Source organism: Mirounga leonina, unplaced genomic scaffold, assembly GCF_011800145.1.
Source record: "Mirounga leonina isolate KUSES-001 unplaced genomic scaffold, KU_Mleo_1.0 Mir_176, whole genome shotgun sequence".
Classification (NCBI taxonomy): domain Eukaryota; kingdom Metazoa; phylum Chordata; class Mammalia; order Carnivora; family Phocidae; genus Mirounga; species Mirounga leonina.
Genome location: NW_023270454.1, coordinates 60,122,803 through 60,144,808, shown reverse-complemented (window position 1 = coordinate 60,144,808; position 22,006 = coordinate 60,122,803). Strand labels below are relative to the sequence as shown.

The 22,006-nt window shown below is 40.8% G+C and overlaps 1 protein-coding gene across 1 annotated transcript in view; it reads right to left on the bottom strand.

Moving 5' to 3' along the window:
- Window positions 1–22,006, bottom strand: part of TMEM155 (transmembrane protein 155) — a 35,631-nt gene that overhangs the window by 1,386 nt on the left and 12,239 nt on the right. The window contains 4 exon segments of the mRNA XM_035023138.1: window positions 499–656; window positions 1,687–1,754; window positions 2,264–2,968; window positions 7,330–7,392. Of these exon segments, the coding sequence (XP_034879029.1) occupies window positions 499–656; window positions 1,687–1,754; window positions 2,264–2,324 (287 nt within the window). The 5' untranslated portion in view covers window positions 2,325–2,968; window positions 7,330–7,392.

The window sequence follows — 22,006 nt, the reverse complement described above, 5'->3', positions numbered from 1 at the left end:
ATTTAATCTATAATCTTATTTTGTGTGGACAAAGTAAGAAATGTAGTGTTGAGAATTGATGTCACTGATTCAACCCCCCCCCCCCGCCAAATTAACTTCAAAGATCTGCAACTCAGTTTTTAGCTTTCCCTTGTATGTAACACAGACACTTGACAGTGATTTCCTAATGATACCAGAGTTTTAATTGTGGTTTTAGCTTAAATAAGCACACCTACCTCAAAGTAGCTATAAAAATTAAAGCCAAAGTACAGTACTCTGTACATATTTTCTATGTACTGTATTAGTACCACTAGCATTCTAAAAGTCCCTAGATTAGTACGTATGAGTTAGAAAAAGTAAACATTTCCCACTATCCTAAATGGTTTAACTATTTACAATGTTAAAATGCTGGGCCATTAAAAAAAATGAACTCTTTCGCACTTATTTTGAAACTATAAACAGAATTGGAAATATAAAATGTCAAGCTATAAATGGGGATATTGCATCTATTTTACTCACCTCGTTCCAAGTTTCCACCCCTGCGAATGAACCAAAAACAAATCCTGGCACCTTGTCATTCCCAGAAAAGCCAGTACATGGCACACTCTGGGTAAATTTTATCTCTTTTTCTGTGGAACTGCACCAGATGGCATCAGTCCTGCATCTACAGCTGTGCCCTAAAATTGAAGTTCAGACATAGGAATCTACTTTATTAGACATTTCAGATTTTGCAGGTGTGAGTGTGATGTTGTTCTCATTCAACTGAAAATGGTTCTCTTTCCAAGTGGAACTGCTGATTCATTGCACTTACAGGTTTGGAAATCAGCGACACAATCAAGATTATCCTAATAAGATTTGAAGTCATTTCAAACAACCGAAATTTAGAGAAAACACTGAAATAAGAACACTTGAAATAAAATACTAGTATTTCCTAATAATTGAATTATGGCCTATTTCCTCATGACGTAAGAAATTCAACTAGGCTTCTAGCATCGCTGAAGAATCACTAAAAACCTTTTATTGAAAATAGAACATAAGAACCTTCTATAATCAAATTATATGATGAGCAGTTATTTTAAACGTTCCTGACTTTTCAAATATTTTCATGTCTAGCCCACATGCATACCATCTTCAAAAATAGACTTGGTTTAGTGATAGTCAGGATCAGAATGTGGTCAGTGGATAGAACAGCCAACATGCACAAACTGGGAACCTAGACCCTGGTGGGTGTCAAAGCATTAGATCAAGAATATACCAATAGCCAAAAAAAAAAAAAAAAGTGAGCTCAAAAGTAGTTCTTATTTGGGAGACTGGTCTTTGTTGACTTTTGGGAAAATGATGATTGAATAAACAATAGAAAAAGGCAGCTTATATATGGGGTGTCCCAGTTTCAAAAGTAGAGTGTCTAACCAAGCAAGGGCAAGGCAGGAGATGAACAGCAGCAAGTTCTGAGAGCAAATATGAGGGACCTTAATTTCCAGAGTTTAGGGCCAAGTTCCAAGCAGAGATTAAATAACAGGAATAAATATTCATTTTTTTGGCCTAGACAAATGGGAACTTAGTAACTAATAATTAGATTACAAGGAGGTTATAAAATGGCACTGGGCACAAGATAGAAAAGTAACCACCCTTTCACAGGGAGCAGAGTCAGTAGAACCACCCAGAGCTTGGCTTCATATGGGGACCGGACGGCAGCAAACTACTCACCCTGAGTTCTCTAGTCTCCTCTCTAGAAGAGTCAGGAGGGTTTAAACCTCTGGACACCAGGGGCACTGCTGGGAAGGTTAAAGGATTACAAACTCAAGAAGTCACAGAGGTGTTTAAAATAATTTACCTTCTGGTTATTTATAAAGTATGAAGTGATTGTTTTCTACCCTTGTAAAAAAATAATTGCTAATTAACTACTCCCCCCACTCATCTTCAATGTCCATATTAACCATACAACCCGATAACTAAATGCTACTGCAGGGGTGTCAATCAATTACAGAACTATTGCTCAAAATACAAGATAGAGTCACTGCAGTTGATTCTGGGATTCAAACTGGAAATTCAAAACAAGTCGTACCATAGCTCTGATAAAGAGAAGTATAGATAGATAAATAGAGATATAGAATTACATATATTTATATAAAGAGAATTATATGTATATTTCTATATGTAGAGAGAGAAATATATACACACACAGTTATACTTCATTTAAAACAGGGCTGTTCTAGAAAAGTGAAATAGAAATGTGGGAAATTATCTGAATGTCTCAGCCAAAAAAATTTTCCCATTTACCTACATGAGAGTACTTTTTCCTTCCCTAGAATTATCAAAATAATCGTCTTCCACGTCACTTTCATATTATCCACTTAGGCAAAACTTAGTATTTCTTGTTTTTATCCTCTCTACATGGTCCTTGTACCTAAAATTAATAAATATTTTCAATATTCAGTCATGACACGGACAGCTCATCCCACCTTAATGTGACTGAACCCAAATCTTCCCTTACTGAAGACAAGTATATCTGCATTCCGTATTTCAACTCCAAGGCCCCCTGCACTGTTTTCCAGAAGAGCAAAATGATTATTACAATTGTAAACACTCCTCACATCCCATTCTAATATCTAGGCTCCTCTGCATAGACACTGATTCTTGCACTTAGTTAGAAATCAGTTCGGCTCCTCCAGTCCTAGTAGAAAGCTCATCGGTTCTAAGATCCTAGGTCCTAGGATCCTAGGATCCTAAGATCCGTTTCCTCGATCCCAACCTCTCACTTTTTTAGGCTCTGGGTCTTCAGAAGTTCAGTTACAACCAGGGACAAAGTGAAATCAAGGGTGGTCCCCGCTTACCATTTGCAGCGAAGGTCCGTCTCGGGTTGTCCCGGTCCTCTCCGTGCAGGGCTGCCTCTTACCAGCTGTAACTGCAGTGGTGGTCTTCAGCGCACCAACCCAGGGCAACAGCTCGGTTCCAGAACTCGAGACGACATAAATCGAGGAAAAAGCATCTGGAAGATGAAACTGTTATTCCCCCAAACTGACAGTGCCTGGAGGGTGCTTAGGGCATAAGAAGTTCAATGCTGCCCGCCAATCTTCTGGCAAATGGTCTAGTCACGTAACCTGAAACGACAGCCTTGCTCCTCTTTTTCCTGTTGCCTTACAACGTGTGAACAGTATACCTCTTTTCATCACCCCCAAGGCATCTCCCAAATGACTCGCTAACGCTCACCCTCCCGCCGTTTGAGATTCTAAACCCACCTGGTGTGGCAACTCAGCAGGCATCAATGGGGTCGGTGGCTAGAAGAGGAGTAGGGATTAAGGGGAAGAAGGGCCCCTGAATCCTCTCTGGCGCGGTCAGACGAACCCCATTTAGCGTCTGCCAAAGCGCAAAGATATTTAAAGCAGTATTTGGCATACTCTTTCCTCCTGCTTCCTGTCCCAAAGCCCACACTTTCTCAGTAATTTGGACATTAAGGTTGACATTCGATTTGGGATGTCAAATTTGGTTTGGAAGTGGTTGGATTGAATTATCTGAATGATTTAGTTTTCCTTCCTTTCCGCACAAGCTAAAATGCAGTGGGACTGGGAAGAAGAGCTTGCAGGTGCCCAAAGCCATTCCGGCTCCAACCGCCGAACATCTCTTTCTCCATCTCTCGACCCCGGAAAAGCTGAGGGTCCGTCCCCAAGAGCACAGCGCCAGCCCAGACCCCATACACCCGCCGCGCCTGGCAACCGAGCGCGCTTCGAGCCCAGAACCACCCCGAGGGGGGAGAAACTCGCCCCTGCGCAGACCCCTTCAACACCCGAACGAACCTGCCAACGCTACAACCGAGCCTGGCACTGGAACCTGGGCGGCCACGCGCACAGGGAATCGAGGTTGAGACCCAGCCCGGCGCCCGCGCAGCTCCGTGCCCTCCCGCTAGTGCCCGCGCCTTACGGGTCACACCGCTTGCTCGCGGGAGAAACCCCAAGGCTCCCGGTGCACGGAGAGACGCCCGGGCTGGAGCGCCCCGGCCGTGCTGGCCACAGAGTTCTTCAGCTGCTTGATGACCACGAAGAGCAGGAGGAAAAGTAAGAAGAGCAGGAAGAAGAAGAGCGCCAGGTAGAGCAGAAAGTTGAGCTCCCACTCCATGCTGGAGGCGCCGGCGCTCGGTGGCAGTGCGCGCTGGGCGCGGGTAGCGGCCGCGGGTCAAGGCTTGCAGCCCGCTCTCCCACCTCCGGGTCTCCTCCGCCCGCGTACGGGCGCCCCACGTTGGGCGCCTACTCCGCGGTCCGTGCTCGTCCTCCCCCAGCTGGGAGGAAAAGCGCCAAGGAGCTGGTTAATCCCAGCTCCGCCTCTCCCAGCAGGCACGAGAGCCTCCCGCTTCGCTGAGATCCTCTCCTGAGCTCTTGGGGACGTGAGCGGATTTTTCTAGGAGCGAACTTTGCGGGCGGGGACGCCAGGAGAAGGGGTCATGGCTCAGTCCCCCCTGGGGTGTTGGGGCTGGTGTTTGGCAAATGATCTTAAGATCTCCACCCCCAACATTCAATGGGTCCCTAGCCCTCTCCCTTCCTAATTAATTTCTTTCATTATTTTCCCCTGTCCTGGTTTTCCCAAAGGGGAAAGATGCCATGGCCCAGAAACCCAAAAGAATGAAAGATAGCAGTGAAGGTGGGGTCTAGAGGGCTGAGGTGACTTCACCGTGCCAAAGTGAATTCCAGTTCAAGCTGCCTTGCTCTCCAGAGTTGCAGATGCACTCAGTACAGAGTGCTCTTTTCCATGGACAACAGCTCATTTAGGAAAGCATTAAGAACAAAACGCATTTCAAAAGTTGTATTGTACAAAGCTTCAGAACCTTGACTTGAAATTGAATTTCCTTGGTGGAAAGCAAAAATAAAACAACAATAAACAATTACTCGAAATGCTCCCTTAAGTCCCTAACACCTCTCTGTATTTAAGATCACCCATAACCTATACGGTGCAGCTTGTAAAGAAATCCAGTTTATCAACTGCTGTATAACAAACTGCCCAAAACTTAGTGGCTTAAGACAACACAAACCTTAGTTCTCTCTCATGGTTTGAGACACTCTCACAGAGTCAAGAGTTTGGTAGCACTTAACTCGGTGATTCTGGCCTGGGGTTTCTCATGAGGTTACAATTGGATGTCAGGCAAGGCCATAGTCACCTGAAGGTTTGAATGGAACTAGAGAATCCAGTTCCAGGGTGGCTCACTTAGATGGCTGACAAGTGGTGCTGGCTGTTGCTGGGAGGCCTCAGCTCTTTGCCTGGTGGGCTGCTTATTATGTGTCCTTACAACACTGTGCTGGCTTCCCCCAGAGCCAGTGACCCAAGAGAACATGACAGAAAGTGCAGCGCTCTTCGCAGCTAGCGTAAGAAGTGGTAGGCTATCACTTCTGCGATGTCCTGTCAGTCCCACACAGAGCCTTACTCAGTGAAGGAGTCCAAGGACATGAACACCAGGGGTAACGACGGCCAGGGGCCATCTTGTAGTCTGGCCATCAAAGCTGCTAATGCAACATACTGTCATTGTCCATTCTGTTGGCCTCCAAATTCATTTCATTGTTTATTTGTGAAGAGATGGGAGGGGTCCCCTGGGCTGAATTCCGGGAATAAATAAATGCTGACATACATATCCCAGATTATTTACTGGTCTGCCCATAATAAATAGCTGTTCCAGGGATGGCAAGGGGTTCAAAGAAACAAGTTGGTGTGGAAAAAGCTGGGAACTGGAAGTCTCAAGGACCTCAATCTAGTTTCCACTCCACTGGTCAGTGGTCACTTCGGTTCTCTGACTCAGTTCCCTCACCTATAATATACCTTGCATACCTTTTCCCTGGGTTTGTTGTGAGGATCAAAAATGAATGCAATGTTGAATAAGAATGTGTTTTGTTAGGTAAATGTCAGATACTATTATCAATCTGTTACTGAGGATCCCCAATGTACAAAAATGTACTGTATAAAATGTCCAGGTCCCAGGCCTCTCACCAAGCACTGTATTGTGTAAGATCTCTCTCTCAATAACATTATTGATCCATCCTCTAGGCAATAGTGTGCTGGCTCACAACATTTTTTTGAAAACTTTTGCAAGGCATTTGCTAAAATACAGCTATTATGAAAAATTAAATCGTGTAAGCTTACAACTAAATAATGTTAACAACAAAGGTAATAAATACTCAAAACTCATTACTTCCACATTATTTTACTATATTTCACTATTATCTATGCACCTGAGGTTATGTACATCTGTTGTAACTATATGGCTACATATTATATAATAGTATATTGCTGTACCTCTCTTCTCAACTGTGTTCAGATGTCATGTGGGTAGCCAGGAATTGGCCACGGTAGGAGCCTTTGCCCTTGGAAATGTACGAACGCTACAAATCAGGGCCAGAGTCATTTGTTAAACACTTAACCACCACACCATGGCTCATAGAGCTCCTGAGGAAAATTTGAAGTCTTATATAAGTAAAGCAGAGATTTGTGGGTTTTTTTTTTTTTTTTTTTACTACACAGAAACACCACATGTTCCTACTGGTAGAATTCTCCATTTTATCTAATCTTGACAGGAGGACAGACTCCAGTGAGTGCTTTCCACTGCCACCTCCTGCTGTGGAAACCAAGAGGTTCAAATACATCTTTTACCCACTCCTGATACAGTGCAGGAAGAAGGGCAGGAAGAGCCATGCCAAAAACTCGGCCAAATATCCTTGCTTCCCAAGACTCTCAAGCTTGGGAGCGGACAGAACAGGAGGAGATGTTTGGAGGTCAGATGCATTCTGGGTAGCAGAGGAGCTCTGAAAGCCAGACCAGTCCCAGGAGTGACCTGGGTTTGGCTCTTGTTACCTGCCTATCAAGGCATCCTTGATTCCTGCCCTTTCCCCAGATGTGGCTCTCCTGCCTCTCTTCCATTCTGTGAGCTTCCACTGGTTTTTCTAGTACATCTCCTTATTGTAGCAAGGAATGGTGGTTAATGCTATCTTGCAGATGCAAATATTGACCAAGAAAGCATTACCTACACACTCTGCATATATTATGCACTCATAATCAAAAAAGTGTTTGGTAGAAAAGACATATGCCATTTGGTACATTGCCATCCAGATATCCAAGTTATTAAAGGATGGAGATTAAAACACAGAGAGGTTAAGTGACCTGCTTAAAGCCACACAGCTAACAAGTGGCAAAATTGGGATGTGAACCCAGGGAGTTTGGCTCCAAAGCCTTCACGCTCAACCCCTATGATGCACTGCCTCACAGGGGAAAGTACCTCTTTCTTGTGTATGACCATCAAATTAATACCATATTTTTTTCTTTTGAGTGTCAAACTTAAGGAAAATAAATTTCAAGAAACCCATACCTTCTGCTTACTTACATCTTGGGTCCTTCCTTTGAAATCTTCAACACCAAAGCTTCAGATGAGTGCATGTTTGCCTGCAGATGAGGAAAGAGGCCAACAGATGAAAGTTTTATGTCACCAAGCTCAAACCCATTTCAGCCTTCCTGACCATAACTGTTTAGATTTTCCATTTATCTGAGCAGCTTAAATAGATTTATAAATACTAACTAATAAATCCTCATAGTCACTCTCAATAGAATTCTCTTTAAAATAATGTTGCTACAACAAAAAAATAACTTATGACATTTATTAGATGCTCCCAATGCTTTTTAGCTTCTGGTGACACACCTCATAAGATGGTTTGAATTTCAGTTTCTTTTTTTTTTTTTTAAAGATTTTATTTATTTTTTAGAGAGCGAGCGAGAGAGAAACAGCATGAGAGGGGAGAGGGTCAGAGGGAGAAGCAGGCTCCCCGCTGAGCCGGGAGCCCGATGTGGGACTCGATCCCAGGACCCTGGGATCATGACCTGAGCCGAAGGCAGACACCTAACCATCTGAGCCACCCAGGCGCCCTGAATTTCAGTTTCTATTATATAAATGACTCCATAGAAATAAGATACAATATTTCTCTACCTAAATATGCCTATTAATGGAAATCCATAGAAAGAAAACCCAACCATTTTAAAAGGCAGAAAGGACACTTACTTTATATAAGAGCTTGGCTGGTTCTAGCATCTAAAAAGAAAGCCCTTGTGCACAAACTGGTAAAACAGACAGAGACTATGTCATTACAATCCCATACCACTGCCCATAAAGTTGACCCCATATATGCTTCCACTTAACACGTCGACTACTCATAGTTAGACTTTATGTATCTTTCAAGTCCTCAGTCCCCTCTTCACAAGTCTCAAAGCAACTGGATATTGCCCCTGGGCTGCTCCAGGTCCTGGCCTATGGACAGCTATGGTGTATATATCAGAATAGGGTTCTCTATCCCTTTGCCTGCTCTGTTCCTCCTCACCCTCACCTCTGCTAGGGAGGAATCTTTTATCATAACAAGCATCAAAACTATTTATGAGAAGTGATTAAGGGTAGGAATAGAAGAATTTGTCTTATAAATGTGCTTCTCTAAAGAGTCTAAAGACCTAAGAAAACACAAAAGGAAGGACAACAAAATTCTACTGTCACCATCCCCGGGTGAAACCTTCCTGGACTTACCTGTTGGGGGTAACCTGCAGAATGGAAGCAGTTTCCCCAAGGCAAGGGAAGGACAAAACTGGGAGACTAGAGAAAAAGATTTCCAGGTATCTTTCTAAGGCTAATTCAGTTTGGTCTGAAATGAACCCAAAAGAAATGGAAGAAATATTTTTACTCCATGCTCTGGCCTCAAAATGTGCTGTTGACCATGATTATTAACACGGGGTTGTTAAGTAACTACACACCTTTCCAGGTGCTCTGGACCTCAAAAACTGGGTTACAGGTAGATGGCTTCTGCTTAGATGGAATCTCCTGTAAAGCACTCATTCACGTGCTGAGGATGAGATCCATTCTCTGCGGAAGTTCCCAGGCCCTAAGAAGCTCTGTCCTAGCTAATCAGGGCCTGAATCACCCAGTGATCCTGGCAATTCTTAATGGCCCCAAATATCCCAGCACATACTATTCATGTCCCTCTGACACCCCAAATCTCTTGCTTCTTCCCCATACACAAATGTACCACCATGTTCATTTCTAGGCGATACAAACTGGGCTTCCTTGGAATTGCCCCCTTATTACACTCTTTAAAACTCCTACCACCCTCTGGGTCAGAATTAGAATATCTATGGGAATGTTTACTGCTGTAGACAGCAGAAAAGTGAGTTGTTCTACTTCAGGGAGTCATATTAAGTTAGCCAAGAGTTATTGTAAGACCCCGACAATTGGATTTGCTTTCCACACCCTCATCTCTTTTCCTACTCCATCCCAAAAGAATGACTGTAGCAGTTTTGCAATACTAACTCTTCAAGAAATAAGTAAAATGTAAATGATAAACTGCTTAAATCTCACATAACCATTTAGGAATTCCAGTGGGAAGGAAGGAAGGGAGAGAGGGAGGGAAATCTAAGGAAGAAATTTATTTGAGGGGTATGTGGGAGATCATCCTATGTGGGTAGCCTTTGAAACCCAGAATTCACCACTAAGAATAATTCTAGACCCTGTCCTTGGTTTAGAATGTCTTAAAACGCAACAGAAGATGCCTAAGTCTGTCCAATATTGAAAAAAATTAAGTGACAGATTGTGCTAACAGCTAAACACTATTTCTTTAATTTAGACTCTTTCCAGTAAGTTAGCAGTAACACTAGAAAAAGTCGATGTGACTGTGGCTGACTCTAGACTTGATCAATACTATTCATGTAGCAAAATAAAAAATCTGAGCATTATAGAGCAATAGATCTTTTGTTTAGCACAACCTCAATAATGGCAGTGGTGAAACTGTCATTTCTAATGGAAGGTCTGCGAACTTCTGTATGAGCTGATAATAATCAGAGCGTGGGCTTACAGATGCACATGCACATACATAGGACTAAAATTACACTGCCACAAGGGAAAAAGAAATTGGAAAAAAAAGTAGAATTTGTATGTAACCCATACTCCTTGTGAAATGCCAGCTTGTAAGATCTGGTGACCTCAGCAACTGGGGCCTGTATTCCCAGATCTAGGGATCCAAGCTGCCTTTTAGACATACACACAGGCAAACTGGCAATGAACAGACTTGGGTCCTGGTACCAGCCATATACACTCTACCTTATACTGTACTGCACAATGATGAGAGTGTCTTGAGTCCAATGGCTTGGACATGTATCTTGGCTTCATCTCTTGCTAGCTGGGTAACCTTGAAAATCTTTGGTTGCCTAAGAAGCACCTCATCCCTCTTTCTTCCTTATTAATAGAATCCTGACTTTATTCAGGTATCTACCTCTTTCCCAGGTACCCCATGTGCCTTAGAGGAAACTGTATTGGGGATGTGCATCCTAGTGATCTAAAAGTCATTCAGTTCATACGATGATTTTTTTTTTCAGTCTAGGAGGGGCATATGACATAAATTGACCTAATCTAATTGAAGAAAAGTATTATCAGTTTCCAAAAAAGAAAACAAAACCACTGTAGGTATCTAAAGTAGGGAAATTGGTTAGGCAGCTGTTGAATGAATGCAAGATGCAAAACAGAGAAGTACCACAAGATTATAGTCCCCTGGGCTAGAGGTAAAGTACCACAAGATTATAGTCCCCTGGACTAGAGGAGCAAAGGGGAAAATGGAATTACACAGAGTCAATGGTCACTGTTACCCAGAGCTCATAATCACTGTTACTCAGAGCCTGTAATCTCTGTTACCATAATTTATGTCCAAGACTTCTGGAAATTGCAAGCCTACAATAGACTCTGGAGTTCCAAAATAGTCGTATCAGACAGATCCTGCTGCCAGTACAATTGTTGTTTAGGTGGGGAGACAAATTCATAGTGCTTGCTAATCCACCATCTTCCCAGAATCCTCCTTTTTTTTTTTTTTTAAAGATTTTATTTATTCGACAGAGAGAGCACAAGGAGAGGGAGAGAGAGGGAGAAGAAGGCTCCCTGCTGAGCAAGGAGCCCGATGTGGGACTCGATCTCAGGACCCTGGGATCATGACCCAGGACGAAGGCAGCCACTTAACTGACTGAGTCACCCAGGTGTCCCATTTTTTTATTTTTAATTGTGGTAAAACAGACTTAAGATAAAATTTATCATCTTAACCATTTTTAAGTGTACGGTTCAGTGGTATTAAACACATTCATTATGTTGTGCAACCATCATGATTATCCACCTCCAGAACTTTTTCATCTTGCAAAACTGAAACTCTGTACCCATTCCACAATAACTCCCCATTTTTTCCTCTCTCCAGTCCCTGGCAACCACCATTCTACTTTCTTTCTCTATGAATTTGATTACTCTAGGTACCTTATATAAGTGCAATCATACAGTATTTGTCCTTTTGTGACTAGCTTATTTCATTTACCATAATGTCCTCAAGGTTCATCCCCATTATAGCATGTGTCAGAATTTTCTTCCTTTGTAAGGCTGAATAGTATTCTGTAATTTGGTCAAACATTATTCTGGGTGTATCTGTGAGGGTGTTTCTGGATGAGATTAACATTCACTCAGTAGACTGAGTAAAGCAGATTGCCCTCCCTAATTACTTATTTATTTTAATAATAAATAATTTATCTATCTATCTATCTATCTATCTATATCTTCTATTGGTTGCTTCTCTGGAGATCCTTAACTAATACATATTTCATTATATGTATATACCACTCTTGTAGACACCTTTTGAATAAAACAGGAGCTTTATCATATGATCTAGATCATTAAAATAATCTACTTTGGTTATTGGTTATAAGAAGACATACATATATGCCCTCTGAAGAACTATTTCCTGTAGAGTGCAAGTATGCTTAATGCAGAAAGCCACAATACTATTTAATATATGTGAAAATTATTTCTCCTTGGGATTTTCTGTATTTAGAGAGACCAATTCCACAGTGGTTAAGGTATCAGTTTGGTATTATTGACTCTGCAGTATGCCATATCAAAAGGCCTGTTGTCATAAGTACTGGTTAGAACATAAACAGAAACTCTTGGTGAAAGAGAGAGATTCTGTAGGGCTCCACTTGAAAATACATCTGGATATTCCTTTTGTAATCCCCACCACAAACAGCCAACATTGACTGCCCACCCAAGCCTCCCTCTGGTTTTTGTATCAGCTGTTTGGAAGACACTGTGAATCCATCCAAGGAACCTTCTCACCCTCCCCAAGGAAATCATTACTTCAAACTAGAGGCTGCTGGCTTGGGAGAGACAAAGTCTCTTTCTTAGCTTTTTTTTACTTAATGGATCTGAGCATCTAAACACTAAGATGAATGGCACCATAGAGATAGCAACCTTTAAAATATTTTTCAAGAATTCAAAAGGTATAGGTTATGAATTCAGCAATAAAGAGATTGTTCTATTATTTTCTGTGACTTGAAAAGCATTGTAAAAAGAAAATGTTCAGGGCGTTTGTGAATTACCTGTATTTGAATACTAATACTGTCTTGAGGTTTCCTTTTGCTCCATCGCAGATACTGTTGGTTGAACTGAGTGCTATTATAGCAATTACTCAGTAATGAAAACGAAGGTTTGTGACATCTGAAGAAAATGCATATTCTCTGTAGGCTGTTGCACACCTGGCTCTCTGTGTGGCCCTTCATAATCATGATCTCTTCATGTGTTGTATGGCTAAGCTGGTGGGCTACAATTGAAACTTACACCACCAAGAATTTTCTTTCTCCACCCACCGCAGCTGGTGGTGGAACCATTTCTTACCTATGAGAAAAGATGAACACACAACTCAATACACAAAACTGAGCACCTGCTACCTACATATTTTTTTGGCTCTTCGTGTTTTCTTCTATCTTGTGTATTTTGTCAGATAGAAAAAAATCTATCGCAAGAAGAAAACAGCCATATCAGTTTCATCATTTTGCTGATGCCTTAGCTATATTTGCTGGTATGATTTTTCCTCCTTCTTCTCCAGATTTCTTCAGAGTCTCTGGTGTTGTGGAAAGAACACTGGTTGGAAACTTCAGAAGCCTGGATTCTCACCATCCCCTGCTAGCATGAGCCATAACATTAGGCATGTCGTTAACTTCTCTACGCTTCTGTTCCCTAACTTAGGGGATTGAACATAATTATCTTCATGTCCCTTCTAGTTCCAAAATTCAAATGACTTATCGTTTTTCCTGCCAAAACCAGGGGTGGCAGAAGAGTGAGAGTATCTGTGTGAATTGTTCCCAGCTGCCACGACGACAGGGTAGGCTTGGAACCCAGAGCGCCTTCTTTCTCGAAAGGAAAGCAATTTGTTCCCAGAAGGGCCTCTGGCACATTAACAGAAGAGGTTAGTTAACCACTGCTCACCCCCAGCCATGACATTTTTCTTTTAAGTAAGTAGAATTATTCACATGTAACCTACATATCAGCTGCTCCAGAAAACAACCACTTTTCCCCTCTGTGCAAACCATAAGCAGGACTCAGCACAACGTGGGTTCCTCTAAAAGAGAAAATCACTCCACAAAACATGACTGAGCAACACAGAATTTACTGAAGGGAGACTAAAGGGAGAATTTAGACCACAGAGCAAACAAATATCCATTAGACAGTTCTGTCACTCCCGAAGGCCCGGGTCGGCTGTTCGAGCAACTTTGGGCACTCTCTCCTTTTAACACCGTCTTCCCCGACAAAGTTATTATTTTCTTTCCTTTGCTTTCTTTGTTATGCAGGAAACCTGAGCACCAACCTGAGCTAGCTCCTACCAGTAGGCTATCAAATTCCGTTTTAAATAAAATCGACCCCACCGATAAGGTATTCTACAAGTTGCCAAGAAATTATTCTCCCCCTGAGTACTACACACATAATTCTTCAACTTCTCTGATCAAGCCCAAATCATTTCCAAGTAAGAAAGAGTATAAGAGAAAAGTTGTATTAATAAGACCTGCCAGGTAGGCTGCTGAGGACAGGGCTTCATGCGCAGTGTAACTGTATGCACTGTTTGTATTCTCTTTCAGATTAGAATAAGTAAAACTCCACTGTGGCTAAAATCAACAACACACGAAACAACAGATGCTGGCAAGGATGTGGTGAAAGGGGAAGCCTCTTGCACTGTGGGTGGGAATGCAAACTTGTACAGCCACTGTGGAAAACAGTATGGCGGTTCCTCAAAAAGTTAAAAATAGAACTATCCTATGACCCAGCAATTGCGCTACTAAGTATTTACCACCAAAATACAAAAACACTAACTCAAAGGATACACGCACCCCTGTGTTTATAGCAGCATTACTTTCAGTAGCCAAGATAGGGAAGCAGTCCAAGTGTCCATATATATGTGTATATATGTTATATATATAATGGAATATATATATTGGAATATATATATACACACATATATATAATGGAATATTATTCAGCCATAAAAAGAATGAAATCTTGCCGTTTGTAAAATGACATGGATGGAGCTAGAGTATTATGCTAAGCAAAATAAGTCAGAGAAAGACAAATACCATATGATTTCACTCATGTGGAATTTAAGAAACAAAACAAATGAACAAAGGGGAGAAAAATGAGAGAGACAAACCAAGAAACCGACATTTAACTATAGAGAACACACTGATAGTACCAGAGGGGATGGGAGGTTGATGGGGGGATGGGCAAAATAGGTGATAGGGATTAAGGAGTGCACTTGTGATGAGCACTGGGTGATGCATGGAATTGTTGAACCACTACATTGTACACCTGAAACTAATATAATACCATATGTTAACTAACTGGAATTAAAATAAAAACTTAAAAATCAAACAAAAACAAAAACAATAAACCCTCCATTGTACAGGCTTAAAAATGAAGCTTTCTACATCCCACCACCATAAGAAAATGGTTTTACTAGTTTTCATCTAACTTTGAACAAAAATTGGTCTCATCTTAAAGATTATTTAATACTAGAGAGTATTGAGCATTTTTGTTATCAAGCACTTGACAATCCATTATTTTATATCTTTTGTAACAACACAATAATCATTTCACGACAGTATTATAAAGCTAGAGCTGTTTGGTATTCATGCTTTTCTAACAAGGTTTGCAGATTTACTCTGCCAAAGAAATAATGTGACAACATTTGCTCTCAACTTCAACATAAGCAGAAAATTAATTTGAAGGACAATTGTTTGCCCATCACTCTATGATAAACTATTGATAATCATGTTTGTAAAATAATTCATGCATAATAACAGTGTTTCTAAAACTATTGTACAGACTGTGATTTTTTTAAATACCATGAATTAAATTGTGAAGTTAGCCTGCAAAGATGTGGAAATTATACTCTTCAGTTAGTGAAATATATTAAGGGTAAAATAATTCTGTTTTTTCAGTGAACTATTAAATGAAAAACAGTCTTTCCCTAAGGCTTTTCTAAAGGAAAGTAAATGCACAAATTGTTTAAAGTTAGCACTATAGATACAACTTGTAAAATTTAATACTTATTAATCTGTATAGCTAACATTAAAAAAAATATATAGAAATAAGCATTGCTTCATAGCAGAGTATGGTGATTAAGTCCCTGGACTGTAGAGCCAGGCTGTTTGAATTGATAAATCTTGGCTTCCACCCCAACCATCATGTGACTTCAGTTTTCTGTGACTCAACTGTCTCATCTGAAAAATGGAGGCCCCAACACTGGGTTGTTGTGAAGATTAAATGGATTAATACATGGAAAGAGCTTAGAACATTGTCCAGAACATTGTAAGTGCTCAATAAAAGTTAACTATTATTCTTAGTATTATTTCACAAGTCAGGATATTAACACACCAAGGACAATGCTGATCTGTGAGCTCTCTTGTAATTACACAAACCAGCTCTATGTTTCATTGCCTACCTCACTAACCATACCTGTCACTGTCCAAATCATGTTTCTACTATTACATTTATAGGGTTTTTTTAATGTTCAAATTTTTGATACATTCAGAATTTAATTTTTGATGAGGTATAAGGCAGAGATCCATCCTTATTCTTTTTTCCATATGACTACCCTGTTTTCCCCAAACCATTTTTTTTCAGGTGAATAACCCATCTTTCCTACATTTTTCTTGTCTATTCACTCTCCCATAACCTTAGACCAGAGGTCTTCAAACTAGGTTTCAGATACAACTGAAGGTATATGAAGACTTTCTAAATAGGACATGAGCATGGCTATGTCCAGATCTTCAACTTCCATGTACTTTTTCCTAAAATCATCTGTCAATCATCAGAGGTCTCTCTTTTTTTATTGGACTTTATTTTTTAGAAGAGTTTTAGCTATACAACAAAACTGAATAGAAAATACAGAGTTCCCATATGCCCTCTGTCTCTACAATACACACAGCCTCCCCAACTATCAACCTCTTCCACCAGAGTCCTACCTTTGTTATAGTCGATGAACCTACACTGACCTACATCATTATCACCCAAGGCCCATAGTTTACATCAGAGTTCAGTCTTGGTGGTGTACACTGTATGGGTTTTAACAAATGTATAAGGACATGTATCCACCATTATGGTATCCTACAGAGTAGTTTCAGTGCCCTAAAAATCCCCTGCTCTGCCTGTTCATCTCTCACTCCCCACTAATCCCTGGCAGTCACTGATCTTTTTACTGGCTTCACAGGTTTGCCAATAATACAGCATGTAGCCTTCTCAAATAGGGTTCTTTCACTTGGTAATATGTCAAGGGTCTCTTTTCATACTCCCCTTTCCAAATTTCCTCCCATTTTTAACAAGACTTATCTCTTACCTATTCCTAATCTTAATATTTCCAAATTCAGAAATAATTCTGAATTCAGAATTATTGCCAAATTCAGAAATAATCCTTTAAATAATTTCTTTATTCCATGCACCATAATACATCCTCCCCCATCCATCTCATTAAGAAATATATCTCCAAAGATGTTTCCTTTTTAGGTGACAAGAAACAAAAATCCTTTGTCCACCAACTGGCTTCAGTGGCTCTCTCTCCTTACCCCATTAGGCAGCCCAGCAATGAGCCAGCTCAAAAATACAGTGGTGAGGCTTCTAGCTGATGCCAGCCTAGGCTCCAACTTCTTCGCTTTTCTAAGAAAGTCATCCTACCCCTAGGAAGCTCCTATTGTTACATAGTCAAATAAAGGCTCCCTGCCCCCTCCCAATGCCTTGGGTGAGATCCTAGGCCTAAACACCTCTCCTTGCTGGATGAGAGCTGGTGAGATCCTGTATGCTCTTCTGCTGGCTCTCAGATATGAGACTTCCCAATAAATCTGCTCTATGCCTCCTCTGTGTATTGTTTGGGATATTTGTACCAACTAATAGTCACGTAATAATTGTTTATCAAAATTCATAATTTATGCTGTTCTAATCAAATGTTACTTGTGTTTATAATGATAAGCCAATCCAAAACAAATTGTTTTACATACATGGTCATAGGATATATATTTGATGTGGAGAAGCATAAGATAGCCAATAAAAGACTTTCAATATAAAAGCCTATTAGATTAGGATAAAAATCTATAGAGAAGTGAAATAGGAAGCTGAAAGAGAAAAAAACAACATGAAATTACTGTTAGAGAGGAGCTTGTTTATAAGTGTTTTAAATGGATGATGGGTTCAAATCACTGTGGATCTTACGTTTCCACTGAAGAGTGATACAATAGCTTTATTTTAAAATACGGATATTCGTAGTATGCCATAAACAACATCCTTGGCTGCTATTTAAATTTATGATAAAAAATTTTAAATGTCAATTTAAAATATTTTAGCAGAAATACAGTTTTTTTTTTTTCTTTTCAAGAAGCTTTTAGGGGGACTGTGATCAAAAACATCCTTAAAAGGATCCTAGACTGCTTATTTTCTTACATCCCACACACCTCCTCCTCCCACCTCAAACGTGTTTGGAATTGTTCAGGTACTTCTGGGGTGGTGGTGGTGGGTGGGGGGTGAGTGTGTGTGTGTGTTTAGGGGTGCAAGGTACCAAGGTTATATAATAGGAGCCCATTATCGATGGGCTGCACTTCGAAGAACATAGTCCTTGGCTTTATCCTCTTTCCTTTTTATTTTTTCTTCCTAATCAGCAACTTTTGTGAAGGCTTAGCACCTTGCTGCTCAAAGTGTTTTCCATGGATCAGCAGTGTTGGCATCACCTGGAAGCTTGTTAGAAATTAAGACACTCAGGCCTGAGTCCAGGCTTTTGAAGCAGAAGCAGCATTTTAACGATTTCTCCAGGTGGTTCCTATGCACATTAAAGTTTCAGAAGCACTAGGTTGGGGGCACTTAGTTGTCTAGTTATCTCATGAATGTCAGCCGTGCCCGGGGAGGTCCCAGCTCCTCACTGCCTAAACGTATTTTGGCTGTTCCATGACGACCATCATCATTACTCATCCTAATGACATATATTTATAGACCAATTAACAGGGCACTTTCCCATACATAATCTAATTTGATCCCAACTAAAGTCTTCAATTTAGAACAAAGTGCTTTCTGCAAAGTGCACGAATTCATTTCCACCAATGTGAAGAGACGCAAGTACAGCTTCCTGAATTGTTTTCAAAGATGAGCATACTCTATGTCCAAAGAGTCATTTGGAGTTATTTTCAAATTTAATGACATCAGTACTGTTCATTCAAATATATTTTGTTGTTTTTCCAGAAGATTTTAGAAAAAAACATAAAGTAGTGATTTGGGGGTGGGTTGGCTTTATTGTTATACCGTAAAAAGCTAGATCTGGAAAGTATGTTAATAAAACTGTGTTGAAAGAGGTCAAACAGGGACACCTGGGTGGCTCAGTTGGTCAAGCAGCTGCCCTCGGCTCAGGTCATGATCCCCGGGTCCTGGGATCGAGTCCCGCATCAGGCTCTCCACTCAGCAGGGAGCCTGCTTCTCCTTCTGTCTGCCGCTCCCCCTGCTTGTGCTCTCTCTCTCTGACAAATAAATAAATAAAATCTTAAAAAAAAAAAAAAGTGGATTTCTATCATTAAAAAAAAGAAAGAGGTCAAACAACTTGTTTAAGATAGATTCACAATCAAAAACACATAGAGAATCATCTCATAAATCACAAAAGATTTTTAAAGGTCTAATTGTACATGCCCTGTCTCAGGCGCTGAGTGAAGAAATAAAAACACCTGGCGTTAACTCTGTAACTATTGTCCACAGTTCACCCTTTATACGTTAGATAGCATGCCAAATAATAAAAGATGCACCCCCATCTTTAAGGAATTTTTATTTTCTGCTTCAAAAGAGACTAAATTGAAAGATCAAAGAAATAGGTAACAATTACAGGGAAGAATATGGAAAAGAGCTGTATAATTTAATGTTGTATGTATCACAGTGATGTGGACAAGCAGAATGAGGTGAGATTAGTAAAATAAAACTGAGACAAACATTTGTTTCAAGGCTTTGTAGTTGGTTTCTTTTGGACCCACTGCTTGTTATTGGGCTGCCAAATAAAAAGTAAAAAAAAAAAAAAAAAGACTGCAAGTGGGTGGGTAGAACAAAAAGGCAAAAGGATCAAACTGCCCATTACCAAGGAGTACTGGGGAAAAAAAGCAAAGAGGAAGGTGCCTGCAAAGATGTGACACCTAGTGGCAGTTCTACATGGAGGGTCTGTAAGAATGAACCAAACATAAGGAGTCAATATACTAAATACTAATATTTCATTCCTCCTACCAGGAGATCACTCATTCATACGTAGACATATCATTTTCAAGGGATCATATGTGGCAAATGGGACTACTGAATCTGCTTTGGTAAGCCTGGTGGATCCCTGCAGTCCTACCAACATGTTTCTCTAAAAATCAAGGAGCCCTCTTCTGGCTTGGGAGTCACACAAGAGCCTTGCAGTTCTAATGGGTTGCTTTTGGGGGCCAAGACTATGCTGACATAGAGATGCTAGGACCCCTGTGCTAGTTCCTAAACCTCCTGTGTGGAGTCAGAGTGCTTCCTTAGAAGTTTACCACTGTGTCAAGTACACAGTTCCTCGAGCATGGCGACCTTACCTTATCTGACATGCACTTGATACAGATTGTGACAACTGCCTCCCTCCCCACACAGAGTAGCCACTAGCGTGTCACATCTCTGAGGGCAGCTGCTCTGTCGTGTATCTCCCATCCCTCCTTGGAAATGGGTTTGCGTTGTTCCCTTTGCCTCTTTGTTCTACCCACCCACCCACAGCCACTCTCTCTTGGCAGCTGGAAAGGACCTGGCACTCCTGATGTAACTGCCAACGATTTCGGCTTTGCCAAATTGGGTTCTGACACCATGCTCTGCTGCCAAGGGCCGTGCCTCGCTCCAGCTGTTGTTCCCTTATTTCTTCCCCAGCAGTGTGACACCCACAGTGAGGGGTAGGGGAGAACGCATCCCCCAGCATCCTGGTTTCTCTCCCTGGGCTCCACTGGAAGCTCTGAAGAACCCAACACAATCATGTGCTTCTGAGCACAGGGTTTTTACAGAGCCTGGGCTAATCAAAGAACACAGTTTTGTGCTTTGGGACAGAATAAAGCTTACTAACTGTGTCACATGTGTTGAGCCAAAATAGACATCATAGCCTGGGGGGGTAGCCACAGGGTGACACGGCTGCTTTCTAAGAGTTCAGGTAGACATGAGCCGGATGCTTGAGGCGGCCCCCAGCACGAGTTGTTAGACCTCGTAGCGCTCCGTGAGTTTTGTCTATGGCACATACAGCATCTCCACAAAATTCAGGGGGAAAATCCCACCACTCTAAATACATTCACTGGTTTAAGTTTTATATAACTCCTTCCAGTGCTATGGCCATGGATTGATTTTTACACAAAGTTAATCAACTGGCTTACGTTTCTTCAGGATGAAGCTGAAAGTGTTGCCATTTAAAAGCATGCCATCAACATATATCCTGATCACCTTCTCTGTGAAAAGCAGAGCTTCAAACTGCCTGCTCAAAATCTGATTACCAAAATATTGACTAATCTCTTGCAGAAAAATAGAAATGCACTGAGCATCTTGTGAGATACAATTTGGATGGCTAAATAGGTTGTGGGTTTTTTGGGATTCTATAAAGATTCCCAATTCTGAACAAATTTCTTTATGCATCTTAAATTAATGGCCTGGCTCTATGAAACTTGGTACTTTGCCTCACCTCAACTGACTTTGGTAGCCTTCATATTATTGTAGATGATGAAAACACCATCTGTCCTTCTTGAGAAGGCTTTGAAACTATTTTGAATAAAGGAGGGTAGTTTCATTGAAATTTTACATTATTTATATAATGTTGGCAAAGGTTCTGAAAAATAATTTAACAGGTTTCTCATAAAAAGGATGCATAGTTATTTAAAATAAAATGATATTTTCTAATTTAAAGATTTTTTAAAACTTGTTTTAGAGAACTTGAAGCCTCAAACTTGAAGTCTGTCATAAGCATGTTAGTGGTACTTTTGTGCAAAATATGAAGTGATATATTTTGTTAGACATAGTGAACACTCATAGCTCCCCTACCAAAGAGGAGGAAAGCATCAAATTAATAAACGTCTTACCTTTGGCAAGTTGCCTTATTTATCTAGGCATCAAAATCCTCATCTACTTAGGGTTGTTGGGAAAAGTACATGTTTGGAAATTGCTTTGAATGGTGCCTGGAACGCAGTAGGAATGCAAATGTGACTGTGAAGATTACTCTTGCTCTGTAGTACAATATAGGCTTGTGGTGCCAGGTAAATATGCTTCCATTTTGATCCTGGTCTTGCTTTTCTCTCATTTATTCAATATTTACTAAGTATCTGCCATGTTTCAGGTCCAGGCGCAGTGGATAAAAAAGTGAATGAAACAGATTCTCCTCATGGAGCTTAAGGAGAGACACAGCCAGGCAAACAGACCACTTTAAATGCATGCCATAAATGTTCTAGAGGCACAGAGTGGGGACTCCAGTCAGTCTGGGGTTTCAGGAAAGACTTCTTGCTGAAACGTGAGGAACGGTTAGGAGTTGGCCAGATAGAAAATGTGGAAGTATTTCAGGCAGAGAGAATCCCAATGCAAATGCCTGGAGGTGAGAGAGAATGTGGTGCTTTTGAGTAATTGAAAATAATCCAATAAAGTTGAAGATTAGATAAAAAGAAAAGTGTTCACAGATAGGACTGGGAA